Source organism: Schistocerca americana, chromosome 6 (genome assembly GCF_021461395.2).
Source record: "Schistocerca americana isolate TAMUIC-IGC-003095 chromosome 6, iqSchAmer2.1, whole genome shotgun sequence".
In the NCBI taxonomy this organism is placed as follows: domain Eukaryota; kingdom Metazoa; phylum Arthropoda; class Insecta; order Orthoptera; family Acrididae; genus Schistocerca; species Schistocerca americana.
Window position 1 is genome coordinate 269,482,018 of NC_060124.1, and position 13,112 is coordinate 269,495,129.

General features: G+C 35.7%; 1 protein-coding gene across 1 annotated transcript in view; it reads left to right on the forward strand.

The window, feature by feature from the left end:
- The window catches only part of LOC124620086 (leucine-rich repeat-containing protein 9-like), a 176,427-nt gene extending 164,289 nt beyond the window's left edge, over positions 1 to 12,138 (forward strand). The window contains exons 11-13 of the mRNA XM_047146755.1: positions 9,408 to 9,577; positions 9,651 to 9,825; positions 12,124 to 12,138. Of these exons, the coding sequence (XP_047002711.1) occupies positions 9,408 to 9,577; positions 9,651 to 9,825; positions 12,124 to 12,138 (360 nt within the window). The remainder of the gene's footprint in view (positions 1 to 9,407; positions 9,578 to 9,650; positions 9,826 to 12,123) is intronic.
- The last annotated feature ends 974 nt before the right edge of the window (positions 12,139 to 13,112 follow it).

Below are 13,112 nucleotides of genomic sequence, written 5' to 3' on the forward strand. Positions count from 1 at the left end.
ATTATGATGGACATAGGGGAATTATGGGAAAAGTTTAAACTGATTATAAATCCTGCTCTGGAGAAGTTACTAAACCCCCTGGGGTTTAGTAAGAAGATTGGTGCTGCAACCTCACCTCTGCTTGCACCACTTCATCACTATCAAAGTGAATTCCTCAGAGGTGTTCTTTCAGTTAAACACTGAGGAAACATAGGCTGTTGCACTCTTGGTTAAAAAAGAACACACAAATATCAACAGGCAAAAGTTAAGAGAGTCACATCATTTGACTGTTGCATAGACTTCCATATTTACGAGGTATAGAGAAACAAATAAAAGGGATAAAAACAAACAAGTCTCCAGGTCTTGATGGAATTCCAATACAGTTTTATAGCAAGTAATCTATGGCATTGCCTTTATCATGGATTTCTCACTCAGTGCAAAGTCCCAAGTGACTGGAAAGAGGTGCAGGAGACACAACAAATTCTCAGATCAGTATCCTTAACATTAGATTGCTGCAAAATTTTTGAACATATTCTCAGTTCAAATATCATAAATTTAAAAATCTTCTGCCCTCAAATCAGCATGGATTTAGAATCTATTGCATGTGCAAAACTCAGCTTGCCCTTCTCTCACATGATATCCTGTGAACAACATGTGAAGAGAGCAGGCAAACTACATATTCTTAGATTTCGAGAAAGCATTTGACCTGGTGTCCAACTGCTGGCAGTTATAAAGTATCTGAGCATGTGGATTTGGTTCCCAGAAATGTGATGGGCTCAAAGACTTCTTAATTAATATAACCCAGTACATTGTCCTTGATGTAAAATGTTCATCAGAACATGGTGTCATCAGGAGTGCCCCACAGGAATGTGGCTGTTGTTCTCTTTATACACAAATGATCTGACAGACAGGATAAGCAACAGTCTGCAGCTGTTTGCTGATGATGCTATGGTGTACAGCAAGGTGTCATTATACAAGATGACATGGACGAAATTTCTTGTTTTGTGATGAATGACAGCTTGCTCTAAATACAGAAAAATATAAGTTAATGCAGATGAGGAGAAAAACAATCCTGCTGTGTGCTGCTTGACACAGTCACATTGATTAAATATGTGGGCACCACATTGCAAAGCAATATGAAATGGAACAAGCATGTAAGAGACTACATATACATAGAACACTAGTGCAACCCATTCTTGAATATTGAGGAACTTAAGAAGCAATTTACACAGAGAGACTGGCAGAAGGTATACAGACTGCATGATATTATTGAAAAATGTAGCCTCTTCTACAAAATATTTAACCATAGTTTTAATTGGGAATGCCTAGGAGTAAAACAAGAGCTTAGAAAATCTGAGTACACAATGAACTTTCAAATTCCTGCAGAAATACATAAACTAAAAGAAAATATGAAAAATCTATATGTGATGTTCTGAGATACAAAATTGCAGTGCTTCTTAACAAAGTACAAAAGCAGCAGGAAAACATATAGGAAATGCATGAAGAGATAACACTAGAAGAGAATGGAATATTGTTCAATGAGGCAAAGATAGTATACGAGGCCTTCCTAAAACATTTTAATAAGGCATGCAAAGAAGAAACTTATGAAGCATCACTACAAATAATCTTAGTTAAAATGAGTAACACATTTTTCCTAAGGAGTGTAATAGAATATGAGGTCATTAAAACAATCTCAAAATTCAAAATAAAAACGTCTAGTGGCTGGGATGACAAATCATTTACATTACTTAAAGAATCCAAAAATGAATCAATAAAACCAATAGCACATTTAATAAATGCTTTAATTTTCCAGGGGACCTTTCCTTAACATTTAAAAATTACTGGGATATGATCAGTGTATAAAAAGGGTGCAACCACTGACATAAATAATTACAGAATAATCTCACTGACTTGAACACTTGACAAGCTGATTCAAGGAGTAGTCTTGAGCAAATGGAATCCTTCTTCTGTAAATGCAATCTATTAAATAACTCACATCATGGGTTCTGAAAAGAATGATCCACAATAACAGCAGTAGCAACTTTTTTCCATGAATTGCTGAACAGACTCGATAATGGAAACGAAGTTATTGGGACTTTTCTGGATTTTTCTAAAGCATTTGATTCTGTGAATCATGCAGTACTATTATTCAAGTTATAAACTTATGGTATAATAGGAGTAGTACTAAAATTCTTATGTTCTTATCTCCAAGGTAGAAGACAAAATGCACTAAACTAAATTGTAACAATGAGCATAAGGTCCAAACAGTAAAATCAGTGCACAGAACTTTCAACTGTAGAGTCCCACAGGTAACCATATTTGGGCCATTATTGTTTCTTGTATGTATTAATGACATAACATAGCCACAAAACTCAAAACTAGTTAACTATGCTGATGATACATCATTTATTAGTTACGGCCATACTGAGCAGCTAGCATTTCAAAGCAATAAAGGAACTTTGAAATGTTCACAGAATATCTAACAGTGAATAAAACAATATTATGAAAAATATAGTTGCTATTTACCATATAGCAAAGGTGCTGAGTCGCAGACAGGCACAACAAAAAGACTGTCAGAAAGTGAGTTTTCAACCAACAAGGCCTCCACCAAAAATTTATAAACGTGCTCCTAAATTTGTTACTGAGGCTTCATCAACACCTAACTATTATGGGGATGTTTGTGAAGTCAAATAGGAATCCCTAGACAGGATACAATGTTCTTTTCATGAAATACTACTGAGAAAATTTAGAGAACCAGCATTTGAAACTGAGTGCAGAACAATTGTACTCCCAGCAATGTGCGTTTCATGTAAGGACCACAGAGACAGAATATGAGAAATTAGGGCTTGTGCAGAGGCATATAGACTCATTTTTCCCTTGCCCTTTTTGGGAACGGAACAGGAAAAGAAATGACTAAAAGTGGTGGAAGTTACCCACTGCCATGCACAATATGGTGACTAGCATATTATATATGTAGATCATTGTAACTTGAAAACTCTTTGTTTGATTTCTTCCCAAACTAGTTTCAGTGAAGATATCACCATCATCATTGGGTTTCTTTATTGTAAAACATTCAAAATTAACATTGATACGAACATTATGAAAACTATTATTATGTGTGAATAAGTTTTATCCCTGTATTGTTTCTATATTTGTTGTTATTTTTTGGTGAATTTTCTGTTTTTGTTGGCATTTTATTGGCATACAGCATGTCATCTGAATGGTGTGTGTGGCTGTTATTAATAAATGTGAAAATATAAACTTAAATATGTCAGGGTTGTACAATTGTGGTAGTATTGAGGACACAATGTCAATGAGATTAAGCACTCCATCTTCAGGCCACATGTGGCCCATCAGGACCATCTGACCACCATGTCATCCTCAGCTGAGGATGCGGATAGGAGGGGCGTGTGGTCAGCACACCACTCTCCCTGTCATTATGATGGTTTTCTGTGACTGGAGCCACTACTATTCGGTCAAGTAGCTCCTCAATTGGCATCATGAGGCTGAGTGCACCCCGTAAAATGGCAGCAGGGCATGGCGGCCCCGATGGTCACCCATCCAAGTGCCAGCCACACCCGACAGGTGCTTAACTTTGGGGTGATCTGACGGGAACCGGTGTATCCACTGTGGCAAGGCCGTTGCCCAATGAGACTAGGCTTTAACATAATCTGTCATATACTCATGTTCATTGGTCAGCTATTATTATGTCTAAAAACACAGAAAACTAAAGCTTAACACCTTGGCAGTAATTCAAAATATCATGCCATCTTGCTGTTTGTGCATATTGTGAGATGTACCATGAGGTGGCGTGCTAACAGCTTCTGTTTCGTACTTAGCTCTCTGTGTGTGATGGTAGGAGTGATTTGTGTGTGTGTGTGTGTGTGCGTGATTTCTGTTCCGTATCCTGTGTCATTTCTCTCAAAGTAGTATAGAGTGGGTTGTAGCAAAATGTTTTGTTTTCATTTATTATGTTTTTAGCTTCCAGCATAGCCTTATACATACAACAATTTTCTTCTATTGTTAGCTTACAGTTTAAACTGCTGCTGTGTTTGGGACGAGTAGACCAATTTCGATATTTTTGGGGTGGTGGTTTTTCTTTATTAAATATTCTGCAAAAGTGGAATGTGTGCTGTCACTCTTCAGTGCTGTCGTGTGGTCTGTGTACCTTTTTCCTAAGTTTTTGCTTGTTTCCTTGTGTCCTTTGTCGTGAGCTGACAGGAGCTGAATGTGAGTTGTTATATTCCTGCACTAGTGAATTTATCTTGAGTTGTTTTGTCTGATTTTAGTTTTTTTGTAGTGTGTATGTTCTAAAAGTTATTGGGGTTCCATGCTTCATCAATACATTTCAAACTCTACATACTATTTTATTATTGTATTTTAATGTGTACCATTTGTTTTTTCTGATATGGTGTGATCTGCTGTGTTGTCAGTGTGTTCTGCCTCGGTGTTTTCAGATCCTTTGGTTGTGCACTTGAATGAGTCACCACTTCCATTTTCTTTTCTTTTTATCTTGTTGCTGAATCTGCTTATGGTATCAGTTTTGTATTCATGTTGAACAGCAGCTTGTTTGATTGTGTTTAGTTCATGTGTGTAATAAATAAATAAATGTCGTGTGACTAGGGCCTCCTTTGACACCACTATGGCAACTTGCATGTCGATGGGGATGAAATGATGATGATTAGGACAACACAACACTCAGTCCCTGAGTGGAGAAAATCTCTGACCCAGCGGGGAATCAAACCCGGGCCTTAGTATTGACATTCTGTCGCGCTGACCGCTCAGCTACCGGGGGCGGACATGTGTGTAATTTTGAGGTGTAAGAGGGGTTCTGTTTGTCCTGTGGAGCAATTATGTGAAACTTCATATTTATGCGCTAACAGATGCTTCAATGAGCTGTGGATAACAATGCTTGAGATTGTAGGTTTTCTGTAAGTCAAAAATTCATATTGGTTATTGTTGCTTGCTATCGTAAGGTCCAGGAAATTTAAATACTCGTTCTCTTCAGTTTCCACCGTGAATTGTAATTGCAGGTGTTTTCAATTACTGCCAAGGTGTTAACTTATGTTTTTCTGTGTTTTTAGAGCAACTACAAGCCAACCAATGAATGTGAGTACCATGCAGTGACTGAGAAATAAAAGGGTATTATAAAACAATTCACACAATATAGTAGCTGGAACCAAACAGTACATATGTAATAACATTTTATGCAATATTTTGTAATCAATGCTGATTTTGCATGTTTAGGAATAAAGAAACCAACTGATGATGGTGATATTTTTGATGAAACTAATTTGAGGAAAGTCCACCAATACCTTGAAGTGTAGAATGTAGATGTAGAACCAAGCTTTCTGTGAAAAATGTGGTATATAATATCATCAGTATCAAATTTTAAATTGAAAATTTAGAGGAGAAGATGTACTGTTGCCACACATCTCAATGATTCCAAAAGATGTGACATTTAAATTTAAACATTTGCAGTTTCTGGTGGGTCTTGCATTTGCACTGACGGTCAACAAAACACATGGAATAAATATTGCAAATACATGCCTCTCATCTGGATAGTTGTATATGTCATACTCATACATTGAGAAATCTGATTTATTTGTATGCATCATACAGAAAAACAAAATATATTGTGTGTCCAATAGCATTCATTAAATTTATTTGAGTGACATTGCTATGCATGCCAGGTATTTGCTAGAGTGTGTGTGTGTGTGTGTGTGTGTGTGTGTGTGTCTATAAAAACTGATTTGGTTGACATTCAGTATGTGTAAGTGTTACTAATTTCCTTGTGTTTTACTGAGGAGTATTTTATTTACTTCAGCATGTATACAAGTTTGGTATCAAATTCTAAATAAAAATATGTTCAACATTTCTCACTAATTCTACAAATATGAAGATTATTTCACGTAGAATCTGTAAGAATATTAGTGTATTTTTTTTGTAAATTTGTATTATGTATTTTGTTTTTATGGTATGTTCTATATGCTTGAGGGTGGCTTCACCATAGATCTATGGAATAAAAACTATTGCTGTATCTTCTTCCAGTACCATAGTTCAGCTAAGCTTATCAGAAGTTTACTTATGTGTTGATTCCATTTTAGCTTGTTAGCCAGCTGGAACTCTAGCAATTTTAGACATTTTTTATGAACTAAAAGACGCTACAGACTATAAGACACACCTTAATTTTCATTGTGATCATGGTAGCCTGAGTTGGTTTGGAGATCGCAGTTATTTTTACTTATCATTTTTAAATGCCTGGAAATGATAAGTAAAAATAACTGTGATCTCCAAACCAACTCAAGCTACCATGATCACAATACAAGGCATTGTAAAGACTTCCACATTCCCTATGTAGCAAAAACTAGAAGTCAGAAACATGTTAGCCACTTAGGAATAAAGCTTTTAAATGCACTTCCATCTCAAATTAAAGAATTGAAAGGCAAAAATAATTTCAAGCATGAAGTAAAAAAATACTTGATGGAAAAATGCTACTACAGTGTAAATGAATACCTGTCTCAGAACTGTGGATTGAAACCTGTAGCCCACTTATTTTTTAAAAATTCAGACTAATTTAATGATGTTTTCAACTTTGTAATTATGATACTTAGGAAAAATCTGTTAAATATCCATAATACGTTTTGTGTATATCTGTAACACGTTTTGTGTATAAGGCATAGTTCATGATCTAAAATTGTTTATTGTGAGCATGTACTTTTGCTTTTTGGGTAATAAGTTCTTGTACACTACTTATGTACTGTGTGTATGTAATATGTTTGCTGTTTATGTATGTTTGTCAATTTATTATGTGTATGTGTTGTTATGTGTTACGTGTAATCAAGTGACAAATCCTATATCACATGTTTGATCTATTGGATGCTAAATAAATAAATTTTCAAGCAGTTTTTTTAAATAGGATTTTTATCATTTTTATTATTAGACTGCAAAGGCAGACTAAAAAAAATCTTTGTTTATAAAACTGAGCTAACCTTTAAAATCCCTGAAAATTGTCATCTGAACTTTCTTCTTCTTCTTCTTCTTCCTCCTCCTCCTCCTCCTCCTCCTCCTCCTCCTCCTCCTCCTCCTCTTCTTCATTGTTATTGTTGTCCTCCTCATATATAAGAAGGTCTTCACTGCCAGTGAAAGCGTTACTTATGCTGCACTTCTTGGAAGTTTAACAATAATGTCTTCTCTCACTCTAGATCATGACTGTTTTATCCACTGACACACTTTTTTCTGTGTAGGTTGTTTTAAAGCCCCCTTTGGTGCAAATTCTTGGTGGGTTTCATCCATTTGTTCCATTCCTCTCTCAAATAAACTTTAAGTGGTTTATTTATCGAACATAAATAGGTTACAATTGTGGGGTAAATCCTCCTGGAAAAACAGCAAGCTCTGTATTTCCCTGTTTAATTTTTGTATCACAGAATTTTCAAAGGACTTCTTAACTGGTGAAGCACAAGAAGAGAACTCTTTTTCAATAAAGCCCCTTTTCATCTTTACCACACACTGTTAATCCATAATTTTATACCAGCCTCATCCATCCAACCATTGTCATGTACATGAACAACAGCTGGCAGTATGTCAGAAGGTTTTGGCATTGTTTTGGGCTTGGAAATGATCATTGAATTAAGTTTAGTACTGCAGCATAACAGGAAAGTATGATTGTATAGTGCATTTTTCTACATCCATTTGTTGTTATAGTTACAATTTTATCACTTTTCATGGCAATAGTTCAATTACTTGGCACATCAAATCTCAGAGGAGTTTTTGTCCATATTTGCTATTTGGCTTAGTTGCACACTGGCTTTCTTTTGATGTTGAGTAACAAAGCAGTGGAAAGATAATATTTTCTCTTCATACTCGCAATCTGTTCCACCGCGCAACCTTGACGCGGGGTGCGGACGGCGGAGGGAGCGAGCCGCGAGCCTCTGAGCAGCCATAGCATACGGATCTCCGTGCCGGCACGTTCACAGGAGCTCAGTCCTTCAGTTCACCTGATGATGACGACATGTATGATCGCTGAAATATTGTGCCTGTTGGACACTGTAGACCAGCAGTACACCCATGGATATTTTGATTCCATACTTTTTGTTACCCCATTCAAATATCACTATTATTCTTGTATGTAGGTGGTGGAAGGGAGGGGTTGTAATCGTTTTAATTGTCAGCTTGAGAGTATATAGGCAAAAACCACATATATGCAGAAGAACTGCTACCAATCCAATGATATTTCAGCTTTTGAAATACTATTTTATTGGCGATATAATAAAAGACATTAGCAAGTTAACAGAATATACCACTAGAGCAATTTTTGCTGTTTATGTCTATCATAACATTGTTTTTAAGACCATTCATAGCTTTGTATGCCATTTGTAATAAACCAAATGGAGAGGTAATTAAAAAATTAGCAATTTTCTAAATAGAAGCATTGAAGTTGGCCCATATTTACAGGTAGTTCTGAAAGCTCTAGTTTTATAAACATGTGTAACTGCTACGTACTTACATTTCTCAGAAAATTTGTATTTGATTCAGCTGATAACAAAAATAGGACAAGGGTTTTCATATCAGATTAGCGTAAGAGTTTTGTACTCTGCTGGGAACTCCATCTTAGCCAGAAGACTGACCACTTTTTAGTGACATAATGATCTTTGTGAATTATGACTCTCTGTAGTGATAGTAGTTTTGGATCTAATGTTTATCAGTGGAACAATCTCTGATGTAGTGAGTGTGATGTATGTGTACTTGGTCAATTATTAGCAATAGCAATGTATCGTACCACAGTGAGGAATTGATGTACCACTTATTTCAGCAGCTCTGCGTCTTTGCTGCAGCTATTACCTGGGATCTCAGCTTCATTCATCTCATATTTTTTTATTAACAACAGCAGCTACATTGTACCAGTGCTGTCAGCCATACTGTTGGAATATTCCAATCAATAGCTCTCAAAATGTAGGGACATTTTCAGTCTTTGTAATTACAATGCCTGTGAATTTTCCTTTGTTTTATGTAAATATTGTCAACTGTAGCAGGTACAACTTATTTCATATTTTTCAAGTCATGGTCAGACTTTAAAATGTCTGCACACTGTTTTTGTATGCACATAAGTTATGCATGCATTCATTGAGGATGTGTTGGAGTGTTACGGCTATCCAGATATGAATGTCCGGTCACTTAAACAGGCCCATGTTCACCATCATACAACCATCAAATTTATGTAATGCTTATGAGATTCCTGTCCTAATTTGTAAACGGGCCTCATTGTACAGTCTGATTACCTGAACATCATCTCCTGAACTAGCAAAGGGTAGTAACATGTGGATATAATGGAATAGAATGATAATTTACACTTCGTTTCTTTGTTAACACTTTAATCAGCTGGATTTTTAACAAGTATTCATTTAAATTTATATTTTTCATATTTACAGCCATTGTCTATAAGTGTGACAGACTGCTTGGATTTTGCTGATGCCTCCTGGATGAGTACGTTACACAAATTAAGACAACGTAACATATCTCTGACAGATCAAATACAGAATTCAATTAGAGTCACAGTCATTGTAAAATTACCTGAGGAAAACCCTTTTCCAAGAAACAGGTACTCTATAGAGTAATTACCTCAATTTTTATGTGGTAGAGCAACTGTAATCCAGTTCTGTGCTATTCTTCAGGGAACAACTGTATAAATCGGAAGAAGATCAAGAACAAAAGTCTTCTAATACTGATGAAGCTACTGGATTGCATATACTTGAGCCCACAGATCCTAAGAAATGCCAGGTTTACCACATTTCAGATAGCAATGACATTATCCCTGTTTATGTTGTCGAATACAAATATAAATATAAGGTGAGTCACACCCGTTAGAAGAAAATTAAAACTATTGTTTATTACTTATTTATTTACCAGGTTCCATGGGACCATGTGCAACAAAGCTACATAGTTTATGTAATACTGGTTATAAAATTTATGAACAAATAATTATAGAATTAATAAAACACAAACAATAGTGTATAGGGATAAATAATATACTATGGAGAAAAGCTACCAACAACTGTGAGGAACTCTTGTACAGAATTTTCAGTTTTACTGGACGCCTATCGAAAATAATACCTGCTGAATAGTACAAACATTTCTGTACAATGTGTAAGGAAGTGTTGTCTAAGTACATATTGTTTTTTTCTGTCTGGTGTTCACTGAATGAGTGTTGCTGTTTCTTCTTAATGAGCCAATATTGTCAACAACAGATCCCATGATGCTGTGTATGTGCAGGGATGGCAGAATTAGAATTCTGAGACCTGTGAACAATGGCCTACACAAAGTTCATGAACTTTGTATTCTAACCACTGCTTCGCAGCATATTTATTCCTTAATGAAATTTGTTGCAAGTATTATATCTGTTTCCAACCAATAGCCCAACACATAGTATCAATCCTAGGAATAAGAAAAATGTACATAAAGCCCTAAAATCATTTACTTTGGTCCAGAAAGGGGGCCAGTATTCAGGAATATGCATTTTCAATAAATTTACAGCAACCATTAAAAACTTGATTTCAGATAAACCACAGTTTAAACAGGGTCTGAAAGACTTTTTGATAGGCAACTCCTTCCACCTTATATATGAATATCTTAACAAGGACTGTTAGACCAGGTTAAGTAAAAATGTCTGTTAGAGTTCAGTTTTGACAGCACTTGGTCACAACAATCAAGATTAGGTATTTTGTCTATGATAAATTTATTAAAAGTGCATAGCAATGTTTCATTCTGACAGTGTACTAATTCTGTAAATACTAACAGTTCCAATTTACTGTAATGTATTCACCTATTTTGACAATCTCCTGACAAATTATGAGGGTAGTAAGTATTATATTCAAATGTTTTGTGTTTTTTATGTTATACTTTCTGCCATGTTTCACACCCATGAAATCATCTCATTTTTTGGGTCTATGGAATCAAAACTGAAATCTAATCTAATCTGATACTGCCCACTTCTGGTATAAGAATATTGTGGGCGAATTTCCAGAGAATATAGCACCATGCAAGATGATATAGTGAAAGCAATCAGGCCTTGCTGTTTCAGTGCCAAACACAGTGGAGATCATTCCTATAGCGAACTTAGCAGCATTCAGTTTCTTCACAAGAACTTGAATGTAATACTCACAAGGTAGCCTTCCATGCACCCTCCGTCCTAAGAATTTAAAATTGGCAGCTTCACTGACTGATAACTTTCATACAATAAAATTTCCCTGTTACATTAGTTCCATGTCAGAAAGTGTGAGCATTGTATTTTGTTACAGCTTATTGTTAATCTGTTCTCTGAAAGACACAGCCTTCACAATAACACGTATCATCTTTGTGATGGTTCTCATCTACTTTCTTGACTATGGCATTGAACTCTGTTGATTGGAACCTTACTCTCAAGTCAATCTTTCAATGTACTAATGAACTGCTATTGGAATAAGTAAGGAGAAATGCATTTCTCATAAACAATGAATTTACTAATCAGGTAGCCAGATTTAATACAGTCTTTAACAATTTGCCGATTACGTGCTTGCTCTTCAATGCCTGATTAACACCACTTGCTGCTTTTTTGTCCACGTCACCTTCATTTGTGGGAAGCCCAATACCATGGCATTTTCCACAGTAAACTCAATGGCACTGCAAACTCAAAGACATACCTTGGTGATGATGTGTGCATGTAGGATAGCAGTCACAGTTAGCGGCAAGACATCCATAGAGCACCTTGAATGTAAAAGGTCACACAAACCAAACATGGAATAATATAAATACATAACTAGTTCATTCTAAAAGATTGTACATATTCACTGAGTGTGATTACTCAGTTATTTAAAATGTCAAGGGCACAATCATTCTACCTATCTGTTCCAAAATCAAAAAATTATTCTGTACTCTTACATCTGCCACCTTTTAGTTGAGTAACTGTGTCAGTCTTCATAATACTTTCACTTTCTTCAACTACTTACTACGACAGAACCGTCTGTTGTTTCTTACTCTGCTTGTGTCTGACATTAATTTATTCTCATTAACTGAGGTTAGGTACCTCAAACATGTCATCAGTCCAGTTATTAGTTTCTTTCCATCACCAGTTTGCAATGATTAATACAATTAACTTCCCCATTCTCTTAGGTTGCATCTGCTTAGGATGAGTTATGATACCCTTATCTCCTATATTCCAAATTCATTACTCCACCTAATACAGTTCAGTACACTCACAAATACAACAAAAAGCTGCATCAGTTTAAATATCTGTGGGTATATAACATCCAGTGAATCATAATTATCGAATAATCATACTCTGGGTGTAGGCACTTCACAAATTACCAAATGCTCCATGCATTATCATGTTCCCGAAATTTTCTTAAACAAAGTCACCCTAATTAATCCATTTAGTAGTGTTACTGTCAAAGCAAATTTCCTTTTATGCAAGATCAATTATGTTACTTGTGGGAATGTGCGATGAATTACTTAAGTCACAGAGCTTTTTACTCTGATTCAAAATTTGAGGACCAGCCACTTAGAAAAGCAATTTATGCCATTCTTTAAAGTTTTACAAGCATATTTGTGTTTGATATATCTTTAAGGATGACACATGCTAAAAAACACCAAGCTTCAAGTTAGTTTTTCATATTCATTTGAGTTATTTTGAAGATTACGTATTACAAAATAACAATGGTAGAGTGTATAATTATCCTCAAAGAAAATAGTGTGAGATAAGTTATTGAGCAATTACAGTTTTTGACAACCAACATTGTATGTGAAAGCATAGTTTTTTTGTAGTTGTGTGGTACATATATTAATTTATGTATATTGAATATAATAGAGGGAAACTTTCCACGTGGGAAAAATATATCTAAAACCAAAGATGATGAGACTTACCAAACAAAAGCGCTGGCAGGTCGATAGACACACAAACAAACACACAAAATTCAAGCTTTCGCAACAAACGGTTGCTTCATCAGGAAAGAGGGAAGGAGAGGGAAAGACGAAAGGATGTGGGTTTTAAGGGAGAGGGTAAGGAGTCATTCCAATCCCGGGAGCGGAAAGGCTTAACTTAGGGGGAAAAAAAGGACAGGTATACACTTGCGCACACACACATATCCATCCACACATACACA